Below are 22,217 nucleotides of genomic sequence, written 5' to 3'. Positions count from 1 at the left end.
AATAAACGAAGAAATTGGCAAAAAAATTATAATTGAAAATCAGTGACGTCAAACTATAACATCCCCATAACTACAAGCCCAAATCCTTAAAAAATAAGCTAAACGTTGGAACCAAGTTGGCCTAGGTTACAACGCACTAGAAGTCTAGTAAGAACTGTTATTTTGTAGAGGATGCGACAAGAGCACAAGAAGAACAACAAAAATATGCAAGAATCAAAAATCATTTTTTTTATTAATTGAAAAGAAAATTTCAAATACAACAAACGATTGATATGAACTCCAGATCTTCAGAGGATCGCACCAATACAAAACAAATACTTTGGATTGTTATCAGGAGCGCAATAATAGCCGGCTGAGAAGACGAAGGCGGCTATTAAAAAGGAAAGCGCAAAACTTGCACAGAACACAATCAAAAATTAAAATCGTTGGCGTAGAACAATGCGACCAATACTAACCAGCAGGACTTTAAGAGCTATTAAAAATGAAAATCGATTTAAATATGACGCGCTTGATGCACATCCTTATTGAAACAGAAAAAGAAAAAAGAAGAGATAAATTGACCGATTTTTTTTCTACTTTTTTTCAGTACCAAAAAGTGTTCTAATTCGGCGTTGTTCTAATTCTCCAGTTTCTGCTGGAGTCTAAAACTATAATTAATTCAGCTTCTAAACTAAAAGTTGACAACATTAATACCAATGTCAGCTAGATGAACACTCCAATGAACTTCGATAACCTAATTCTCAATGACTTCGGGCTTCATAGGTTTATCTCAAAGAACGGGCTTCATAGGTTTATCCCCTCTCTTTTGATTTTGCTCTTTTGACCTTGACTGTATTCAATATCTTGCGTAATTCATTGCGTGGATGGATTCAAAAACCATTCAGTTGAAACAGTGAGTGAGGTAAGTCAGAAATCAAACGTTCAAGTCGTGACTTATGTAAAACGAAAAACGTGATCACAAGGTAAAGCTAAATAAAAAAAAACATAACAGGAAAAGTCCTGATGTACAATTCAAAGAACTTTCATTGACTACACAAAAAATTAGACCAAGAACGGACTATACGTGAATTGGGAAAACATTTTCTAACAAAATCAGATTAAAAAAACAGAAAATCAATGTCAAAATGTCACACGTGAACAAAAAACCACCAGCGAGAAATGAAAATTTGGTTTAAACAAACAACTAGGCGTAGAATAAACTATGAATGGATTCGAAAAACCATTTAGAAAAAAAATCCGATCCAAAAAATAAAAAAACTGTACAAATCGAAGTGAAATTGCCGCATGTTAACAAACAACCACTAGCGAGAAAGCGAATTATTGTTCAAACACGGTTTTCTCACTCTACTTTAAAATTAGAGCGAAAAAATTTCACGCCGCAAAACACTCGCTTTTCCGCTCCAATTCCTGTTTCGGCGTGACAAAAATCACTACTCCAATTTGACTTCAAAAATCATGAAAATGTGTGAACAGATCTTAAAAAAAAAGACAGCGCCCCAATACAATTCAAATTCTTTGAATTGTAAAAAGGAAAGCGCCTAAATAATAGCCGTTTGAGAGGATGACAGCGGCTATTAAAAATGATCTCACTACTGTTTTCAAGCTTGTTTGCAAACGATATGCGTGGAAGAGCGAATTTAACCAAATACCCAAAAATCCAACAGCCAAAAATAAAGTAGCTAATTTCACTAAGCGGGGCTTCAAATGACGTCATTATAGGTCATTATATTCCAATATAACCTCTAATAAAATTGTGGAGTGAAAATACACCAATTTCAGCGAACTTTGCATTTGACTTTTAGTAGTCAAATTCCGCCACTTCAGTTCAGCTGCAGACAATTCCGAATGATAGAGAAATTTAGATCACGCAAAACGAAGTCAAGGGCATAAAAGTCACTCATAAAATCAAAACGGCCAAGATAAAATTTTGCATAAAAAAGACCAACATGCTTACAACAATTGCTTCAAACTTTGTTAGAGAGCAATTAAAAATACGAGAGCAATATTCTTTTAAGAAATAAATGGGTACAATAAAATGTCTTAGAAAGTTACTCAGGTTTGTTGAAATCCCAAAGATCATTACTTAAATACAAACGTACATCCTTGACTGCCATTTCAGACCTCAAACATACCCGGCAGATTGCCGGAAAATAGCCGCCGTTGATTCCCATAACTCTATTGGGATTGAAAGAAAAGAAAATATCAACAAAAACTGATTTTTGTATAAAAACATTTTTAAGTGCGATTTATTTTGATGTCATTTCGTAATTGAACATACTCCTGTCTCTCAGTGAGATGCTACAGGGTCTAGTATCAATACCAATAAGCATTATAGATAGTAACTAAAACTTATGAGAACAAAGTTAAAGTACCGGGCATCTAAAAATGGGCTTTATGGGTTTATTCCGTTTCTATTTCTGATTTTGATTTTTTTATACTGACTCTCTTCATTTTGAATTGCTTTGCTGAGCAGCTGCTGTTTAAAAGGATTTTGAGCAGAATGACAGAATAGTGAAACTAGCCTAGAGAAGTCAAAAAGATTTCACGCAAAATGTCGAAAAAGCCGCAAAATGGGTAAAGCGAAAAAAAATTTCGACGAAGTAAAAAAAATAGGAGCGCTATAATAGCCGGCTGAGAAGATGAGGGCGGCTATTAAAAAACTTAAATTAATTTGGAATACCATATCTCTTCAACTTACGTTCCGTAGTTCGCATTGTTCTCTGCCTCTCCAGGGTAGCCAAGAGTAGCTGCATTCTGATTGGCTGAGGCAGCGGCTGCCGCAGCTGCTGTCGATTCTGTCCAAGCCTGCAAATTGCGCTCATGTTGGTCTCTCGCAGCAGCTAGTGCAGCCTGAAAAATAGTGCAACTTTTAATTATTAATTTCAGTCACATTTCAAATAATAGCTTTAAATATCCCAATCTTCATGTGCTCGAAAATAGTTGTGATACGCGTGACAGCCCTAACTTGTACAGAAAAACATAGTTTGAAATATTCGATGTCTGTCAAAGCAGATAGAATGTTTGTAGCTAATTTTTATAATAGCGCACTTCCAACTTGAAGGAATACAAACAAGACTATGGTGCTTCATAGTTGCCATCTTACTGAATGTTTGTCTTCGCGTGTGCTCTCAATTTTTGAAGTCAAATAAATAAATTCCAACAGGCTAATAGGTGTTAATGTCAGTAGCAACTTGCGCCGTAGAAGACAAGCAGAAAGCCATAAAAGTCAAGCAGAGAACCAAAACTCTTCTCCGAGAAGTAAAAAGACAAGAACCCAAATAATTTCTTAAAAATGTTTGAAACATAAGCTTGTTTAATCTTAAGAGATCGTGTCCTAATTCTCCCTTACGTGCACAAATTCCCACACAAAAATGCAAGTTCTTTTGAAAAATAACGTATCGATTCTCACCAATGGACACATTGTTACCACACAAGATATCAGTGTTAGAATTCACCTGTTGTGCCTCCAGATTCTGTCTCATCTCTTCGTGTTTCCTCATCATCTCATCCTCTTTCACTCTCAGTCTCCTCTCCTTTTCGGCCACTTTCTGCTCAAACACCCTCTGCATGTCTTCCTGCATCTTGGCCAGTCTCTCCTCGTGTGCCCGCTTCTCTTCACCCAGAATGGCCAGAGGACCTTTGTTATTATTCACACCTCCTCCAGCAGCTGAAGAGGCGCCTGAAACATTTGCGGATAAATTAGTCCTTTATATTATGTATCCGTTACTTGACTCTGCTTGAACTCACCGAAAAATTCCAGTGTTTATCGATACCAGCTCAGTGGTTCGAGATGTACAGCAGAATTTACAAGTAACATCAGCGAAGTCACGTTACCTTGTTGAAAACACGCAATTTGAAAGCAGGAAAATGCTGAAACTTCATGAAAGTCAACCTCTAGCTGTGAATGTAGCAGCTCCCGGTATTTTAAAACTTCACTTTTGTGTTTTAAATTGAATTTATTTAAGTAGTTACGCTACAGCCATATATTTCCTTCGCATGAGAAAATAAAAGCTCGAACATTCGAATCTATCCGAGTGCCTTTTGTCTGGATCCGTCTTCTTTATATAATTCAAAAAACTTGCTTGAATCCTGTTCGCAGAACTGGTTAACGCGATTCCCGTATGCTTTGAGATCACTAATTAGTGCAAAATTAAGCATACAAAACTATTTACACCATTGTTAAGTACAGAAGGTCACTTTCCACCGGGGTAAGAAAAGTGAACAGTTCCCAACTAACCCAGTGTCTTGGATGAGTCCTTGCCACCGCTAGTTGTACCCGCAGTGGTAGACCCACCACCCCCAATCGATGATGCCAACTTGCTGCTCCTGTACTTCTCGTAGTGCAGCTCTCTCGTAGCATCTATTAGGTTCCATGTGTGGATCTGCATTAGGATGCTTCTCAGGGCAACAAAGTCATTGTGGCTCTCGTTCTCAACTGAAACATTCAATGTTGTTTTCATAACAAATTCCTTACAACATAATAGATTTTTATTCCTTGGGCTTCATCGATTCATCCAGCTTCATTCATCCATCTTTATCAAATAGGCAAGCCGAACGAACAATTGCATTAAAAATACCAACAAGACCCACAAAATTTTTTCAAACTTCGCCTGAGAGCATTAAAATAGAACTGTTAGACAGCATAGCACCTTAAGCAGAAATTTGTGAATTTAGTCTCAACTTTTTTTTCGACATGCCGGTCCGAAATTCTAATGAAGCTTATCGCAAAAATCTTTCATTGGGTTATAGATTACATAAGTGAAGTAATCAAAAACAACACATTACCGACCAACGTCGGACCAACTTATTTCAAGCGACTGCCGAGGAACTAACTTTGGCATCAGCACTTTAAGAGGCAAAAGAGGCGGGATAACGTCTATACCTACCGACATTGCCTTATACTCTATTAAGTTACCTCTTCCCAGCAGTTTCGTCGAACCATATACCTAAATACTGGTAAACTTCTAAGAGAACAGTACAGCTTAATGCTCTTGTGCTTTACCAACTTGTACCGCTTCTAGTTGGAAAGTAAAACAGGATTTTTAGCCATCAAGACCAGTAGCGACTTACTCTCGACCGTTCCGAAGGGATACTCTCTCACTCTCGCCCCGTCTGATCTGGTCACTGTGCTACCACACACCGCAAATGGACTGAGGGCCTGAAAATTTCAATTTGAAATTGAAACTATTTGAGAGGGTTTTATTCAAATGTTAGGGTTGGTAACAGTGGCCGTTAAATATGATTTTTTTTAAATGTCAGTAGCAAAAGATTAATAGAATCCATAATCACCACCAATTCCGTGGTCTCAGAAAACTTAATTTTGTTTGCTGCAGTTATCAAACAGAATCGTAAATCGACTGGTTTTGCCAATTTCATTAACCGACCTCAAAGGTTACTTACCGAGCTCATTAACCACTTTCCGCTTTCATCAGACAATTGAAACTTACCTCATCTGTCTCTGAAGAAGGCCGATGAAGCCTCACCTTTGCGTTAACAAAGACAGCCGCAATATATGTTCAAAACTTTCGCAACTGTTTCATGGCGATTAAATTCCCAGCTACTAACTTTGTATTTTTTGTTCTCTTGTGCCAGTTCCGGATCCAGTTGTTGCTGGAGAGCAGTGGGTTCTGGGATCTGGAACACCTTGATGTCGTGAGTGGCAATCTCAGCCAAAACCATCTGTTTGAAAGCCTTCAGTTCCTCAGGAGTGAGAGTGTCTGCTTTGGCAATCACTGGGATTAGGTTCACCCTCTCCCCTACACTCTTCATTGCCTCTATGTCTACTGCCTTCAATCTGCACACAAACACACAGTACCCAACTTCACAAGACGCAACTCACACAAAACTCCCTCATTCGAGAACAGAAAATGTCAAAACCGAGTTGTAAAAGCTCGTCAAAAAACTGCTTTTAAATCGAATCAATTTTTAAGAAATCTTTTCTGCGAAACATCTTAAAATCGCGTGACAGCAACATCTCTTTTCAATTGACTTTGACTAAGCAAACGATGAACGAGTTCATAACAGCCAACTTATCACTGTAGATTAAATCTGTCTGTATCAAAAAACCCTAGGCTAATTGTTAGTTGAAACATAAAACCCTTATTATGATACTTTTTCACAATACGTGTACATGCGCTGTAGCGGTCGCTTTTTATCCCTTTCATAACGAAGAGAAGTTAGTACATGACATCGTTATCTTTACCTGTTAGGATTTTGTGGTGATAGGAAGTATAGACAGCAATGTACTCGAGGGTCATTCTCCAATTTCGTGTTCAAACCTCCGGTGCTAGTCTTCCCCTTATCATCAGCTGTTGATTTGGAGGAGCCGAGCGTGGTAGCCATGGTTGATGGTGGTTTGATGTTCTCCTTGTTACTACCACAGGCTCTGTCAATTTGGGACTCTATTGTCATGTAGTTGTCAAACTGCTTGTTAATGTACTCCACTAGAGGTTCACTGCTGAAACACGAGACAACAGACATTTGCTTGTGGTAACCCATTCCAGTAATTATTAAATCAGACGGTCTATTTCAAACAAGTGACCACTGTACTTGGGATAGGTAGGGAGGACGGACTGTTATGGGATCAAAACTTGAATATTACTAAATTTTTCTATCTACAGGGCATTAGAAACACACCGAGTACTCTAAATATAAATGTAATGTTTAAAATCAAAGTCGATGTTCGAACAGAAAGAAGTCCAAGTGATGAAGATATGCTTCAGCTAAAAAAACTGAAATCAAAACTCTCTTGTGGCCTACCATGAATTGAAACAGCTAAAGAAATAAGATTGACAGATCGACTACCAGCTTTTTAACAGACCACTAGACTTTTTGGGTTAGATTCGGACTGTCATTTTTATGAGACACATTTGCTGTACAAGGAAAAAGCCCTAACGGAGCTTTTTCAAAATTAATATTCGATATTAAAACTCAAGACTATTACTCAGGAATTAGGTCATATACGTTTAGCACTACTTAGATGCACACTCTTGATCTTTAACTAGTAAATGTTCATAAAATTTGAAGTTCCATAAGTTTGTTCAGAAGTCATTTTTTGAGTCAGGCAATGCACGCAATTGACCTAAAAGCGGAAATGACGTCACGAACACAAATTTTAACTGCAAAGCAGTAGAGTTCACTGAAGTCATTGAAAAAGTCAATTCCAAGAAGTCAGGGTAAGATGAAACAAAAATCTGTTGGACGATGAGAAAAAAATTAGGAGCGCAATAATAGCCGCCTGGAATAGCTGACGCGGTTATTGAAAACACAAGCAGCTTTACAATAGTTGCTTCAAACTTTGTTCGCGAGCAACTAAAAACAGTGGATGAAATATCAAGATATCACATAAAAACAAAAACCAAAGCAAAAAAGGTGTCTCCAGAATCTTGTAGTAATATACGAGAAAACCTGACGAACAGATGGCTGTGACAAGGAGGTCAGTCCAAACCGGCCAAAACCGCCCCTTCTACACTACGATTTTCTGCCTTTTCAGCAGCTTCGGTAAACTTTACGCTTAGACTAGCGAAGCTCTAAAAGAGGAGCTCAGTCACTTAATGCACTCCGAGCTTTACCTGTTTGTCTTGTTGTTGAGGACGAAAAGAGAGTCAGCTAAAAATCAGTCAAGCGAAACAACAAAGACCAAAGACTAATACAATTGCGAGAAACTTTATTTGAGAGCAATTAAAAAGAAAGAACGAAGCCAGTAGATTGCCAAATTGTCTGGAAAATACCTCATTGCCTAATTGAATAGGATAGACGCAGTTGATATACAATCCACTAAATGAACGCTATGGTTTTTCTCAGTAAACACATATAGAGGAAAAATTACTGGAAAATAGCCGCCGATAACCCCACTGACCGACGTGAATTGAACAAGTTTGAGAAAAGAAAAATCGGCGACAGCTGAATTGTTTCTAAGTGTAAAAATGTTATCTAATTGCAAAAATATGGTAAATTCAGCCTCTAAAATGAAGAATAATACCATAAAGCAGTATACTCGGAGGAACTTTAATAACTTAATGCACTGTCATTCGGTTCTTTTGAAATCGATTTTTAACCCTGACCGTGTTTACCTTAATTTTCTGAACGCATTCTAAATTCTAGTCAGTTGAAGCGACCGGTGAGCTAAGTCAGAAGTCAAAAATTGTGACTTCAGTAAAACGAAAAACAATTTTTCAAAAAGCGCCTAAATAACAGCCTTCAACAGGCTGCCAGCGGCTATTAATTACGCAACATAATTTTTATATCAATTCACTCATTTTTACCCACCTTCATTCAACGGTTGTCTTTCATTGACATAAAAAAACCTGAAGTGGCCCTAAAAAGTCATTTAGAGTGAGAGGACATTCGCAATTTAGCTCGAAATTCGCCTCTAGTAAGCGTAGCAGTTGAAGTCACGCAAATCAAAAATGAGGAACAACGGGAGAACACAAGAACAAAACAGTGCATTTGAGCTGTGTTGAATAACAAAATAGCCAAAACGAGCGTCCCATGACAAAACAAAAAGAAACAAAAGGACACGTAGAGTTATGATCCAAAGACACGAATAAAAACTAGACCTGCGTATTACCTACGACAGAAGAACAACCCTTAATGTGTTTTTAAAAGATACAAACCAGCAAACATACGAACTAAAGGAGACAAAACTACAAAAAGATAAACTTCCTTGTTCCTTTTGAAAGTCAGTGGTGTTCCTTTTGAAAGTCAGTGGTTATATCTAATAAAAATATCAGAGTCATTGAAAACGCGATAAAATACTTCAGCGACATCAAACAATAAGGCATTAAAGGCAAATGCGAACTTATTGCACTACCGCTTAAGTACAAAATCAAGAAAAATAATACGCAGGGACAACTTTTTAACACAAAATGTGACAAAGTAAAAAAAACAATACCCAAGAACTGCCAACAATAAATACATTGAATCTTCCTTCAGTTAATGCAAAGAAAACCCGTCATTACTGATGATTCCATGAACTGTCGGCAAAACTAGTCGTCAATATGACAAAAAGCGGTCAAAACTGAGAAGTTGATACACTCTTTATGAAAACAAGTCGTGTTAACATCATAGAAAAAAAAACAATAATCAACTGAAACAGCAAAGAAAACTTACTTATGTCTCATCAGAAAGTCAGTGATATCTGTCAACAATGTGACTGGCAAACAAAATCAGCCAAAACTCAAAAAGCTTTATAGAACAACGTTAAAATAATCAAAACCGTAGAATATAGTTTGAAAAGATTAAACAATTTCACTTAGCCTCACAGCGCCAAAAAACGCCAACAAAAAACTTTGTATAAAACGCATGTTTACAATAATTGCTTCACACTTCGATCGAGCGCAAATATTAACATACCCGGCAGATTGCCGGAAAATAGCCGCCGTTGATTCCAATAAGCATGATTGGGATTGAACGAATATAATATATTGAAAAAAAAAAGATTTTTGTACAAAAATATTTTTAAGTCCGATTTATTTTGATGGCATTTCGTAGTTGAACATACTTCTGTTTCTTAGAGAGAGGCTACAGGGGCTACTATCAACACCAATAAGCATTAGAGGTGGTAACTAAGACTTATAGGAACGACGTTCAAATAGCGGGCATCTAAAATTGGGCATTATGGGTTTATCCCGTTTCTATTTCTGACTTCAATTTTCTATACCGACTCTGTTCATTTTGAATTGCTTTGCTTAGCAACTGATGTTCAAATTCACTTTTAGCAGAATGAGAGAAGAGAGAATCTAGCATAGAGAAGTCAAAAAGATTTCACGCAAAATGTCGAAAAAGCGGCAAAATGGTAAAGCGAAAAAAAGTTTGACGAAGTAAAAAAAAAATAAGAGCGCAATAATAGCCGGCTGAGAAGATGAGGGCGGATATTAAAAATGACTACATCAGAGTCGGACGAACTGCTCTCCAACGACAATCTGAGCATCTTAGAGGGGATGAAGCTTAGAAATTTTATATTGGTGCAAAAAACCGAGCCCAGAGGGGTTCGAATTCGCGACTTCCCAAATGCAAGTCTGATACCTTAGCAATTAAGTTATACTGGTTTTGCTACTTCCTCGCTTACAATCGCCTTTATGTTAGCAGCAAACTTAATTTCGGAAACACTGCAACTTCTATATCACGCAAAAATTAAGCAGTCAAGCGTAAAAATTCACTTTAGCGCGCAGAAGACTCTAGAACAAAAGTGCAAGAATGGTGAAGCATAAATTGTGCAAAAAAGACTCACACATTTAAAGAAAATTTCTTGAATTTTTGTTTGAGAGCAATTAATAACAATGAAGGATTTAAAACGTTTGAACTATACACCAGTTAAGCAGATGTATTACCAATTAATAACAGTATGATTGATAACAGAAAATGAAAACATAACCGACTAACGTCGGGCAGATTGCTCCCAAACGATCGGCAGGCGGTTGGCTTCGATGGATTGACTGAGGGCGGCGCTGAGGGCTTAGTATTAAGATTAAGAACCGCCCTTCACACCATGGAAATATATCCTCAAAATAGTTTCGGTGAATAACATACTTAGAAACTAGTAAGGCGTAGGGCTCTAAGAAAGATGCTCAGCCACTTAATGCCTCCCGGACTTTACCTGTTTATTCCGACGATAAGTAGAAAGTGTCAGAAGAAAAATATGTCAAGCGAAAAATCGCATAAAAGAAGACTACAGGACTAATATAATTGCCATAGAAAATCATTTGAGAGTTGAAAAATAGTGAACAGATCTGAGAAATTTGTGCCAATTCAGATCCCAATACATCTAAAATTCATTCAATTGTAAACACTAAGAGCAAAGCTACACGTAATTTACAGCTTCTCAGTAAAAAGAAATATAACAATTCTAAATACTGAAGTCGAATCGGCCACACAAAAAAAGATCTAGAGAAAAATCGCATTAAAAAGACCAATAGGACCCATTTAATTGCAAAAAACTCTGTATGAACCCAAGTATTGAAGCTAGGCTTGAAGCCAGAGAGGGGGTCAGGTCATTTTTAAGCATAATTTATTCAACAGACAGAAAAGGAGTTCGACATACCACTTTGAGTTGTCAAGGAACTGTCCAAAGCCTGGTGTATCAATCAACCCGAGGGTCATCTTCGAGTCTCCTTCTGAGACCACACATGTGAAGTCGTTCACAGCCCACTGCCCAAGATCAGAAGTGATTTCTGGCGAGTGTTTTTCATCTGATCGGGGCGATGTTGATGATGCTGTTAGCTTTGTCAATGGAGTCACTAGGGGATTTGAGGGTCCTTTTGATGCGGAGGTGCTATACGATGACTTGGCCTTAGAACCTGAACATCAATGGACATTCACATCCTCATAACTACCTCACTCTCACTCGTTTAATCCGAGAGATTGCTAACGATTGATCTAATTCTCTCTCTTACTGTTTGCTGAACTAATTAATGTTATCATATTTCAGTCAAATTGATCATTTTCTCATCGCTATAAATACTTTTTTCATTTAAATCACTCTTAGATCACATCATTTTTTGAAATGAGAATCATTTGGTTAACACATTAGCAGACTAATCGTTATAATTAATAACTACGAGCAAATAGGGGCAAAATTACCTAAATATGGCGAAAAGTGTTGTCATTTTGATCTATTATCCGGTGACCACCGGATATATTGGTGACCAGATAATAGATCAAACTGACAACACTTTTCGTTTTCGATATATTGTTCACGCACCGGTTCAGTTATACTCTAAGAGGGAGTTACGAAACAACCCCTCTTAATAAAGTAAACATACCCGGCAGATTGCCGGAAAATAGCCGCCGTTGATTCCAATAAGCATGATTGGGATTGAAATAACAGAAGATATTGAAAAAGAAAGATTTTTGTACAAAAACATTTTTTTAATTCCGATTTATTTTGAAGGCATTTCGTAGTTGAACATACTTCTGTTTCTTAGAGAGAGGCTACAGGGGCTCCTATCAATAACAATAAGCATTAGAGATGGTAAATAAGACTTATAGGAACGACGTTCAAATAGCGGGCATCTAAAATTGGGCTTTATGGGTTTATCCCGTTTCTATTTCTGACTTCATTTTTTTAAACTGACGCTGTTCATTTTGAATTACCATGCTAAGCAACTGAAGTTCAAATCACTTTTAGCAGAATAAGAGAAGAGAGAAACTATTCTAGAGAAGTCAAAAAGATTTCAGGCAAAATGTAGAAAAAGCGGCAAAATGAGGTAAAGCGAAACATTTTTTTTGTTCGACAAGTAAAAAAATAGGAGCGCTATAATAGCCGGCCGAGAAGATGAGGGCGGCTATTAAAAACATGGCAAGGTCATCAATTGCCCTCAAATAATACATGAATCTAATTTGATAAAGATCACGAAAGCAAACGGCAGATAATAATCTTAGAAAATAAGTTAAATCTTTTCAAAAAAGAAAGTTCAAATTTAAGAATGAAAAACACCTATAATTACACTTCTAATCACTGCAATTAAGACAAAAAAGACAACAAACACTTGTTCCTTGTTGTACTTATGCTAGACAACATGATTTTATACTAATTCAAAAATTAAATTGATCATAGAAAAGACATAAGCAGCAGAAGAATATTCAATGGCAAAAAATCGTCTAAATTAAAACCAAGGCCGGAAGTTGCAGTGAATAGTCATATGTGAAAATTTTGGGAAAGGTTTACTATCAAACTCTCAGAACTGCCTTATGTTGAATGAAACCAATTGCAAACCAAAGAAAGGACGAAAATCTAAGAAAAAGCTCAAATCAATCATTTTTAACAACTGAAAAAATCAATATACCAAAAATAAATGTAGGTGCCAGGACAAAGCCAAAATGATACTGACTAGAGTTTCAAGAAAATGGGCACAATGTAAGGAGCATCGTAACAAAAAGACATTCATGATTTTTGAAAGTTAAAAATCAATTTAAAAAATTCAAGAAAAATGAATACATTTCATTGTTCCTCACTCAAGACATGAAAAAGATATCTAGTCATCCAAAACAAAGGTCTATCCTCCTGAGGAGAACAAAAAATAGGAAAAAGCAGAATTCATAAATATGAAAAATTAAAATATTTTCCAAAAAAAATGGTAAAAAAAACTTTAAAGCCTGCATTTATGAATAAGTTTTAACTGTTTTTCAAAAACTTTACGCCAAAAAATGATTGAATTTTTATTGAAACGAAATTGAAGTCCCTCATGTTGCAAAACAAGACTATTTCTAGCAATTACAACCAAAATACAAACAAAAAAACTGACAAAAATCTGAAAAAAACTACCAAAATCGGATTAGCATATGTACAATTTTATAAAACAAAATTACATCAAGGTAGAAAGAGTCGTTGAGTATATGAATTATCAAAAAGAAGTTGCCATATTAACTGATTTTTTGACAAAAAGACGGATAAAAGATCCAAAAAACAAGAAATTAATAGAAAAAAAAGCCCAAAAATAACTAAAAAATCGAGAAATATGTGCCAATTTTAAACTTGAAACGCATTTTCAGGCTCTGCAAAACACTGTGTTATCAATTTCCGAGGTTGACATTTCAATATAGTATCGAATAAAATTTATTTCTACAAAAACCAAACTAAAAGCAAAAAAATGGGCCACTTAGACGAAAAAACGGCTAAAAACGGTTATCTTTATGTGCCATAGTCAAAAACTACTTTTCAAAGTCAAAAAGTCATTCACTAAACGCAGCGCATGATCAAAAAACTTCTCTCGCTTAGCAAAAATCTGTTCACCAAGACAACTTTTCTCACTTTCGCTTTTAGGTCAAAATGCCACGTGAACAAATCTACTTCCTGTAAAAAAAAAGACCGAGAGAAAACCAATACTCCTCTTCGAGTCGTAAAAAAATAGGAGCGCTATAATAGCCGGCTGAGAAGATGAGGGCGGCTATTAATTATTTCATATTATACGAATACAATTCTGGGTACATTACAGAAACCTGTAGAAGCAGCAGTAGCAGCACTTGTAGACTGTTTGTCTGCGTGTTCTTTCACTACTTTTGACCATCTCTCGTTAGACGACTGCAGCACGTGTTGAGATGCACCTTTCGATTGTGAAGCATCGCCACCACTTGATGCATTGGAGTAGATTGCAGAGTGGAAAAGAGTGTTGACAAATGTGCTCTTACCCAATCCAGTCTCTCCTAAAGCAGACAAATTTTCGGCCACAATGACACCAGATATTCTCGACACTATGCTCTCTTTAGTGACCAGGAGAATCAAATGTGAAGCACCCTTGTTATCTCAAATAATTCCTTGAACCTCAATATTTCAAACGTTAAGACGTCAACTGAAGTTATTGGCTCAAGGACATCCGCAGATGTCGTGGAACCATTGCTGCCGAAATCTAAAAATAGCTTTGAATAAAGTACAGAGAAATGCACTGAGCCGAAAAATTGAAGACATTCAAAGCTACTCAAAGAAAAGCTGATGCAAACATATATTGTCCAAACAAAATTTTGGGAGACTATTTTCTTGACTACATGAGCATTGACCTAACCGGGCTTATGGGATAGCAGATAACAAAATTCTGCTTAGAGATTGCAATTTGAATTATCTCAACAAAAAAGAACACGCAAAATCAGAAAATTTTGTATTAAAGTCTGGCCTTGAAATTGTAAATACAGAGGATCCAACCAGGTAACCCGGAAAGATTTTCTCTCTGGTCGACCATTGTTCTAAAATAAAAAGTCAAATTACGAAGCCCGTCATAACAACAGTGCCTTTTCCAGTCCAACGGTTTTATCGGCATTTTTGAATCCAGTTTTCCATCAAATGGGATTAAAAAACACTAATTTCTTACAAGGAACATGAGAAATTGTTGCCACGCAAAATTTAACAAAGATCATGCTCTAGCAGAATGAGGAACAATGTACCAATGTGATGACAACGACACTTACTTTGAATCTTTTCTTGATAACTTTGAAAAAAACTGATGATAAATATGCACCAACGGAAACAATTAGGACCAAATAGCATAATTAAAACAAAAATAAGCCATGGTTGACAGGTGAGCTCAGAAAATTGATATCACAAAGCCATTTGTGATTCAACACTTGCAAAAAACCCTGATATTGAGAGGCAGAAACAGCTTAAATATATACGTAATTTAGACAGCAAACTAAAACAATAGAAATTCACTCCGAAAAAGACATGATAAGAGCATGAACGCAAACGAAAATGAAAAGAGAACAAATTCAACAAATCTTAAAGAAATAGTAGACCAGTTGAATAGTAAACCGTTTGAATAGCTGGCAATTTGCAAAGGTCAACACGTTGCCTGTGTTATTAGACAAGAATGGTTTACCATAAAAAACTCAAGTTCAGGGCAATAACCAGAAAAGAACTGTACACTGCTATTGGTTCTATTGATGCTAAAAAAAGCTCCGGGACCATGAGAATTAACTGCTTGATTGAATCTTGCAAATTGACAATAGGTAGGCATTTGTGATTTGTTTTTTATTAAAGTATTAGGTAAAAATGTTCTCAATCGAAATTGACCCAAGTTTCACCAATGTTCTCAAAGATGTCTTGAAAGCACAAATAAGTAGCTCTTTACTGATTTTCTCAAGATGAAACAATTATGTTTTGTTGGCTCCTTGCTAACCGAATATGACAAGTAAAAATAAATGATGTTTCCTCTGGAAATTGAGTTTATAAATCACGGTGTTCCTCAGGGAAGTTTTAGGTCCACAGATTTTTCTTTACGTCAATGAACTTTCTGGAAACGTCATCACAACAAAAATTAGTCGAAAAATTAATCCAATTTGCAGATGATACATGGTGCATCTGTAGTCGGACCAGAGAAAAAATTCTACCGGAAAAAGTACCGTTCTCACTGAAACAGAAAAATATTTGCAGAAAATCAAATTGGCGTTAAATTCGAATAAAAACTGAATATATTGCGTTTCTCAAAACGATGATAAAATATCTGCTTTGTCTTGTAAGAAAATATTATTAAACCTCAGATCTTCTGTAGTTAAGTATTCAAATCGATAACAGTTTTGATTCGATGCACATTTGAACAAAACTAAAATTAAGGCTAAATACATTCTAGCCTAATCTAATCTGTCTATTGATAAAGAATTGCTCTCAAACGACTAGTGGGAGCTCTAATCAATTGCAGCCTGCTTCAGTCGGGGGGGGGGGGGGGGGGGTGAGGGAGGGAGGGAGGGAGGGGAGCCTAAATGGGACTAAGAAGTTCAATAGTGGGCTTCAAATAACCACATTAGAGGTTAACATATACCACTATTAAGATTTAAAGTAAAAAAAAAATGGCAACAGTTTCGGCACACTTTTCATTTGACTTTTAGTATTAAATTACCGTCAATTCAATTCAGCTGCTTGAAGTTGTGATTGAGAGAGAATTTTAGATCACGTGAAAAGCAAAAACGCAAGGGAGTAAAAGTCACTCGAAAAGTCAAGCAAAAATTTTGCATAAAAAAGACACAAACGTTTACAATAATTGCTATGAACTTCGTTCAAGAGCAATTAAAAACAATATTATTGCTTTTCATATCAATTGGTCTATCGAACTCGTCCTTTACTCGAATTTCATTCAAAGCCTATTAGAAATCAACTTGGGAAGTCTAAATCGGCAAACTCATAGGGATAAAATTGTGCTTCCTTCGTAAGAAATACGATCGAGCTAGAGATCTTCTACGGTCAAAATGTTTCCCAGCTGAACTGCTGATATCACAACTCTGCTATATCTGCAGATATACAACTGCTGATATATCATTAAAAAATTTCCTTCATGGCAAAACATTTGGACAAATTCCACCGGTTCTCAACAATAAAGCAAAATTTCGCATTCATAAATGTGCGCAGCAATAAAAATCTTCGGTCAGCAATAAAAAAGCGTTTGAAATTAGGCCGTATGATTTCTTTGTTTCTCAGCACAAGTGCATACCTTTAAATAACAATCTAGGTGCATTCATAAGTTATTATTAATTTAATTCCATATTTCCCTTCTGGCGTCCTCATCGGGTTCAGTGATTCATACACTCAGAGCCGACAACGACTCAGTGAGAGCTACACAGACGGTTTGTGCCCTCGTGCTTATCCCGTTTCTCAGTACGAGAAGTCACATAGCAAGTAAAGCAATATTCCAGAACAAACTAACAAAACGGCAAGCCAACAATTAGTTACATTAGACAGAAAATCTAGAAAAAAAGAGAAAATTTCTGTTACAAAATTCTTTACAAGTTGCAACCAATAAATATCTGAAGAAAACCTGAGATGTCATTTGTGATCAATCAATGCATAGCAAAAAAAACAAACAGACAACCCGAGAAAAAAGCAACAACAACTTAAAAACAAGAACTTCGCTCATTAAAAACTACCCTATCAAACATTAGAGTTTCTCTTTCAGTAGCAACGCGCATGTAACAGAACTGAATAAAGAGCTGTACCATAAAAACTATCCTTGAAAGCACAACCGAAATAGAAGAAATAGGCAGAAAACTTCCTGTGGAAAGCCAAACGCGGTTTGATACTAGATTTAATCTAATTAATCGTCGTCGGCAAACAACTAAAAAACATGACAGACTGAATTCAAAAATATCTCGAAACATAACTGCCCTAGAGCAAAAATACAAACAGATATAGAACTGGGTTAATTGAGTCACTGACGCAATAAAAATTTTAAAAAAAGTTTTCTTTAAAAAATTTTGTTTTTAAATAATTTTTCAACAAAAATGAGGCGTCATTAGTAACAACTTTTATTGTATAGGAGTCCTGTTCTGACCTTGAAAAACTTGAGTAACCAGACATTGGTGGTATAAGTTATTTAAGATAGCGAGGTAGCTAGTGATCAAAGAATTCTATCACGCATTTCAGTTCAAACTCACTTCTATTCAGTGTAAAAAATGAGGTCACACGTACTCATATTCAGACAAAATATGCCTAAAAATTTTGGCTTACACGTGCGGCATTTAATTTTACATTCTGTGAAAATATAATTTTAAAATTTAAAATTTTAAAAAGCGCCACAGACATCAACTTATACAGCATTATGAGCTCACATCAGTTCTCTAGTAACGATTCATTACGTTTTTCTTAAACCTCAACTAGACATTTTGTGTATTTTTCACATCAGTTTTTGCGACTTCTGGGTCAGTTTTCTGACAATTTTTCTACCAAATATTCTCACAAATATTTGAATCACAACAGCGTGGCAACCAGTAAAAGAGCAAAGCAGCTCTTTTACCATTTTCTATATAGAAGCTGAGAGAATGAAATCTCGCTTAAAATTTCCAAGATTTCACGCCTTAGCGCAAATCAAACGTTTTGAGCAAATGTAACGCTTAAAGAGCAAAAATTGTGCTGTACGTAGGTTTTTGGTACCATAGTGTAGATCAAGAGCCGTAAAAAACTACGATATCAAAAATATCCTCGCTGTAGCTTCACGGCTGAATTTTCGTTAAGATACTACTATACTAACCAACAACCATGATGTTGAATCTGAATCCGTCCCTCACATATCTTCGTCTGATCTGATTGGACAGCTCTCGAAGACCAACATCATTTGCACCAAGTTGCTCCGTCGAAGCCTGCATCTGAAGAAAAAAGCGATAAAATTCAATAAAACTCATTGATAACCTCGCAAAAACCTCAACTTCATTCGTTAACATAGAATAACAGATGGATAAAGTAAAAAGCTACGAATATCACCAATAAAGGCAAAGTAGTTAGAATGACATGCGGTAAAACTTAACCTCCTAAAATAAAGACGAACACTCAGACCGACGTAAAATAGCCTCGCGATATCAACAGCATACAAAGATTACGGAAAACGACAATAACATTGGCCAACAAAAACGACAATAATTTTTCAACCAAAGTTATTGCTTTCATTCAGTTGAGATCAGTATAATCTCCCCAAAAATTTACAAGAAGGCTCGGTTATGCGCGTTAGCACATTATGTTCCCACCCCGCTTATCCACATGTTCACTTAATGGTCTACCAAATAAGGATGAGAAAGGAAACTTTCAAAAAGTCACATAATCTAAAAACAATTGGTGTATGTAAACTCAAACCAGTAAACGAATTAAATAATGCCCCATTAGAGGACCAATGAAACCTGCCATTGGCGACACTAAGAGACAAGACAAAGATCAAAATAACAATAAACGTTAATTACGGGCAACAATCAATAAAAATCACATGATAACAAACACAAAACAATATCAGAAAAAAACCTCAACTAAACAAGCTAACTTGTACTTCATTACAAAGCAGATGGGCCCTGTCCTTAAAGAGATCAGGACACAAATTGAAATAGAACAAAAATGGGCAACATCTATTGAACGTTTTGAAAATAAGTAAGTCTGAGTCATAACATCCATCAGCTTATTTGCACTAACTTTTGTCATAAGACTACCAAATTACAACAAGTACAGACAAAACTCAAAATTCAACAATAAATTAAAAAAGCCATCATGAGTTGAAGCTATTAAGAGAAAAACAGAAATAATGACAAGAATAGGCGGGGATAGCCAAATGGGCCAGGCAGGGGATTTTGATAAGTGCTTGGTCTGTACATTATATAGTTTAGACATGTGCAACTTTTATGGGATCAACAATTCTCAAAATTGACATATCACCTTGAATATTACCAGCAGTTCCCAATTACTATACATTACACACTAAGCGACTGTTAAAGTCCAATGTTCGAATAGAGAAGTCAATTTTCAAAATCAGAGGTAAAAGATGGAAACTTTGAATTGGCTTCTTTCAACTCCATTTATTGCAAGCAATCTTTTTCGAACATAAACTAGGTACCATCCTTTCGATGTCGAAGATAACAGTTTCGAAGAGCTGCATCAAATCAATTTTTCTGGTCCAAACATAGCATTACAAGTTTAGCATTACAGTTAACAGGTTTAATATAGCTGGCAGATTGCCAGCAAATAGCAGCAATAGCTTTGTAGATCTGAAGTCTCAAAAAAATGGTAAAGAAACAGACCACAAAAAAGGATCTTTATAATGCTGAGCTGTTGTATTTTAAGAACGTTAAACGTATTGCTGATTCTATAAGCTGCCCTTAAAAACCCTTTAGAGTGACACACTCATTTGAACTTAAGTCTTTGAATTCAAGCAAAGAAAAGTCAATTCATAGTGAAGAAGTCGTTTTTGAGAGTGAGGTAAGTCATAAGTGACCAATAAAAAACAATCGCGCGAATGAACAAAAAAACTCGACTAAGATTGAAAAATGGCGTCGAGCACACAATTCAGTTGAAGTTGCATGAACTAAAGAACAAGCAGCAGAGGTTGACAAAAAAATCATAGCAAGACAAGTCCTGACTTACAATCCAAAGAACTGAATTAATAAATGATCTGACAATTAACAATTTTACAGCAATATTAAACTCAATCACGCAAAAAGTCAATGAGAAATACGCGCATAAAAAATCTAGAAATAATCAGAAAATTACCAAAACAATTTCAAAAATTATGAAAATGTTTAGTGGGAATCAATAATAATCAACTCAAAAGTGTGGAAAAAATAAAAAAATTTCGAATAATTAGAAAATTCACACAAGTTCACGTAAAAGAATAAAACAAACGTTGTCCCAGTCAATCAAGAAGTTGGCTAGAAATCGACGCAAATAAACTGGCCCAAAACACGCCTTACTAAGAGGCCAATAAAGGTCAAGCAAAAAATGCGAGACTAAAAAATAAACTTCAAAAGTATCAAATTCAAACAATCTTCCTATGAGCTCATGCAATAACTAGCTTTACTTTTCCTCATTTGGAAACAATGAAACTTGTCATAAATGGACGCAATAACAAGACAAACACCAATTTTCGCAAAACTGGCTTCTACTTTTTGAAAAAAGTCAAGAGCATCAGCTACGCACTGAAAGAATTATTTCATTTAAATAAATCTTCCCTAGCAGCCAAAGAGGCCTGCATTTTTGAGAATAGGTGATTAGACAGCAACAGGTACAATAAATCAATAAATTTTTTAAAAAAAATCGCCAACACATTCGAAAACGAACAGCGTTTAATTCATAGAAAGCAATAGCTATGACCTTGAGCGATTAACTCCCTTCAGTTATGCATACCAACCAATTGATGAGACCTCTCATTAATGAAATCAAGAGAAGGCGACCAATTGACAATAAAAAATCGCAAGAGTGAAAAAATCAACTGAGTCATAGCATTCGATAGCTATAAAATGAATAAATTAATCTCTGTTAGCAACCTATGAGACATGTCCCTAATGCGATTAAATGATAAGACCACAAAAATTCAAAAAAAAACCGCAAAACTCAAAAATTAGCTTAAAATTTTCGAGAACAAATAAAGTCAACGTCATGAAAACCGCTAGCTATGAACTCACACTATTAATTCGGTTCATTTATGTCTCATAAGAAACCAATATGAGCAGTTACCAGTGATAATAGAGTGACACAAACTCATTTGAACTTACGTCTTTGAATTCAAGTAAAGAAAAATCAATACAGAGTGAAAAGTCGTTTTTGAGAGTGAGGTAAGTCATGTGTGACCAATAAAAAACAATCGCGCGAATGAACAAAAAAACTCTCGACTGAGATTGAAAAATGACGTCACGCACACAATTCAGTTGAAGTTGCATGAACTAAAGAACAAACAGCACAAGTTGACGAAAAAAAAAATCATAGCAAGACAAATCCTGAATTACAGTCCAAAGAACTGAATTAACTAATGACCTGACAATTAACATTTTTACAGCAATATTAAACTCAATCACGCAAAAAGTCAAAGAGAAATACGCGCAAAAATAAACATAAAGGATAAGACAACAAAAATAAAAACGCAAAAAAACTCAAAAATTCGCTTAAAATTTTTGAAAACAAATAGTGTCAACGTCATGAAAACCGCTAGCTATGAACTCAAACTATTAATTCGGTTTATTTATGTCTCATAAAAAAACCAAAAGGGACAGTCAGCAGTGATAAGAGGTGAGAAGACATGATTCATATTTGAAAAGGGGGGCCAAATCAAATATTCACTTATAATTTATTACTACAAATGGTGTCAAACTAACAAAAAGCTATAGCTGCCCATTGGGGAATTCACGCAATTGCAAATAGGCCCAATGAAAACCAATATTTATCATTTTAAAAGCACTCAAGAGAAGAAACACAAACAATTGACGCAAGAGAAGTCAAATTGACGCACGTGGAAAAATTCCCTCTGAAAAACACCAATTTCTCACTCCACTTTAAA

At 35.8% G+C, this 22,217-nt stretch overlaps 2 protein-coding genes across 2 annotated transcripts in view; both read right to left on the bottom strand.

Moving 5' to 3' along the window:
* LOC142353412 (small ribosomal subunit protein eS6-like) overlaps positions 1-22,217 on the bottom strand; it is a 330,099-nt gene that overhangs the window by 214,234 nt on the left and 93,648 nt on the right. The window lies entirely within an intron of this gene.
* The window catches only part of LOC142353343 (uncharacterized), a 76,196-nt gene that overhangs the window by 9,270 nt on the left and 44,709 nt on the right, over positions 1-22,217 (bottom strand). The window contains exons 4-12 of the mRNA XM_075405576.1: positions 18,444-18,558; positions 13,939-14,142; positions 11,042-11,297; positions 6,203-6,457; positions 5,566-5,794; positions 5,071-5,158; positions 4,238-4,435; positions 3,456-3,679; positions 2,699-2,850 (exon numbers count right to left, since the gene is read on the bottom strand). Coding sequence (XP_075261691.1) covers positions 2,699-2,850; positions 3,456-3,679; positions 4,238-4,435; positions 5,071-5,158; positions 5,566-5,794; positions 6,203-6,457; positions 11,042-11,297; positions 13,939-14,142; positions 18,444-18,558 — 1,721 coding nt within the window. The remainder of the gene's footprint in view (positions 1-2,698; positions 2,851-3,455; positions 3,680-4,237; positions 4,436-5,070; positions 5,159-5,565; positions 5,795-6,202; positions 6,458-11,041; positions 11,298-13,938; positions 14,143-18,443; positions 18,559-22,217) is intronic.

The sequence above is a fragment of the Convolutriloba macropyga genome, chromosome 14, assembly GCF_964194025.1.
Source record: "Convolutriloba macropyga chromosome 14, txConMacr16.3, whole genome shotgun sequence".
NCBI lineage: Eukaryota > Metazoa > Xenacoelomorpha > Acoela > Convolutidae > Convolutriloba > Convolutriloba macropyga.
The sequence above is the reverse complement of the archived record's forward strand: the minus strand, read 5'-3'. Positions and strand labels throughout refer to the sequence as shown.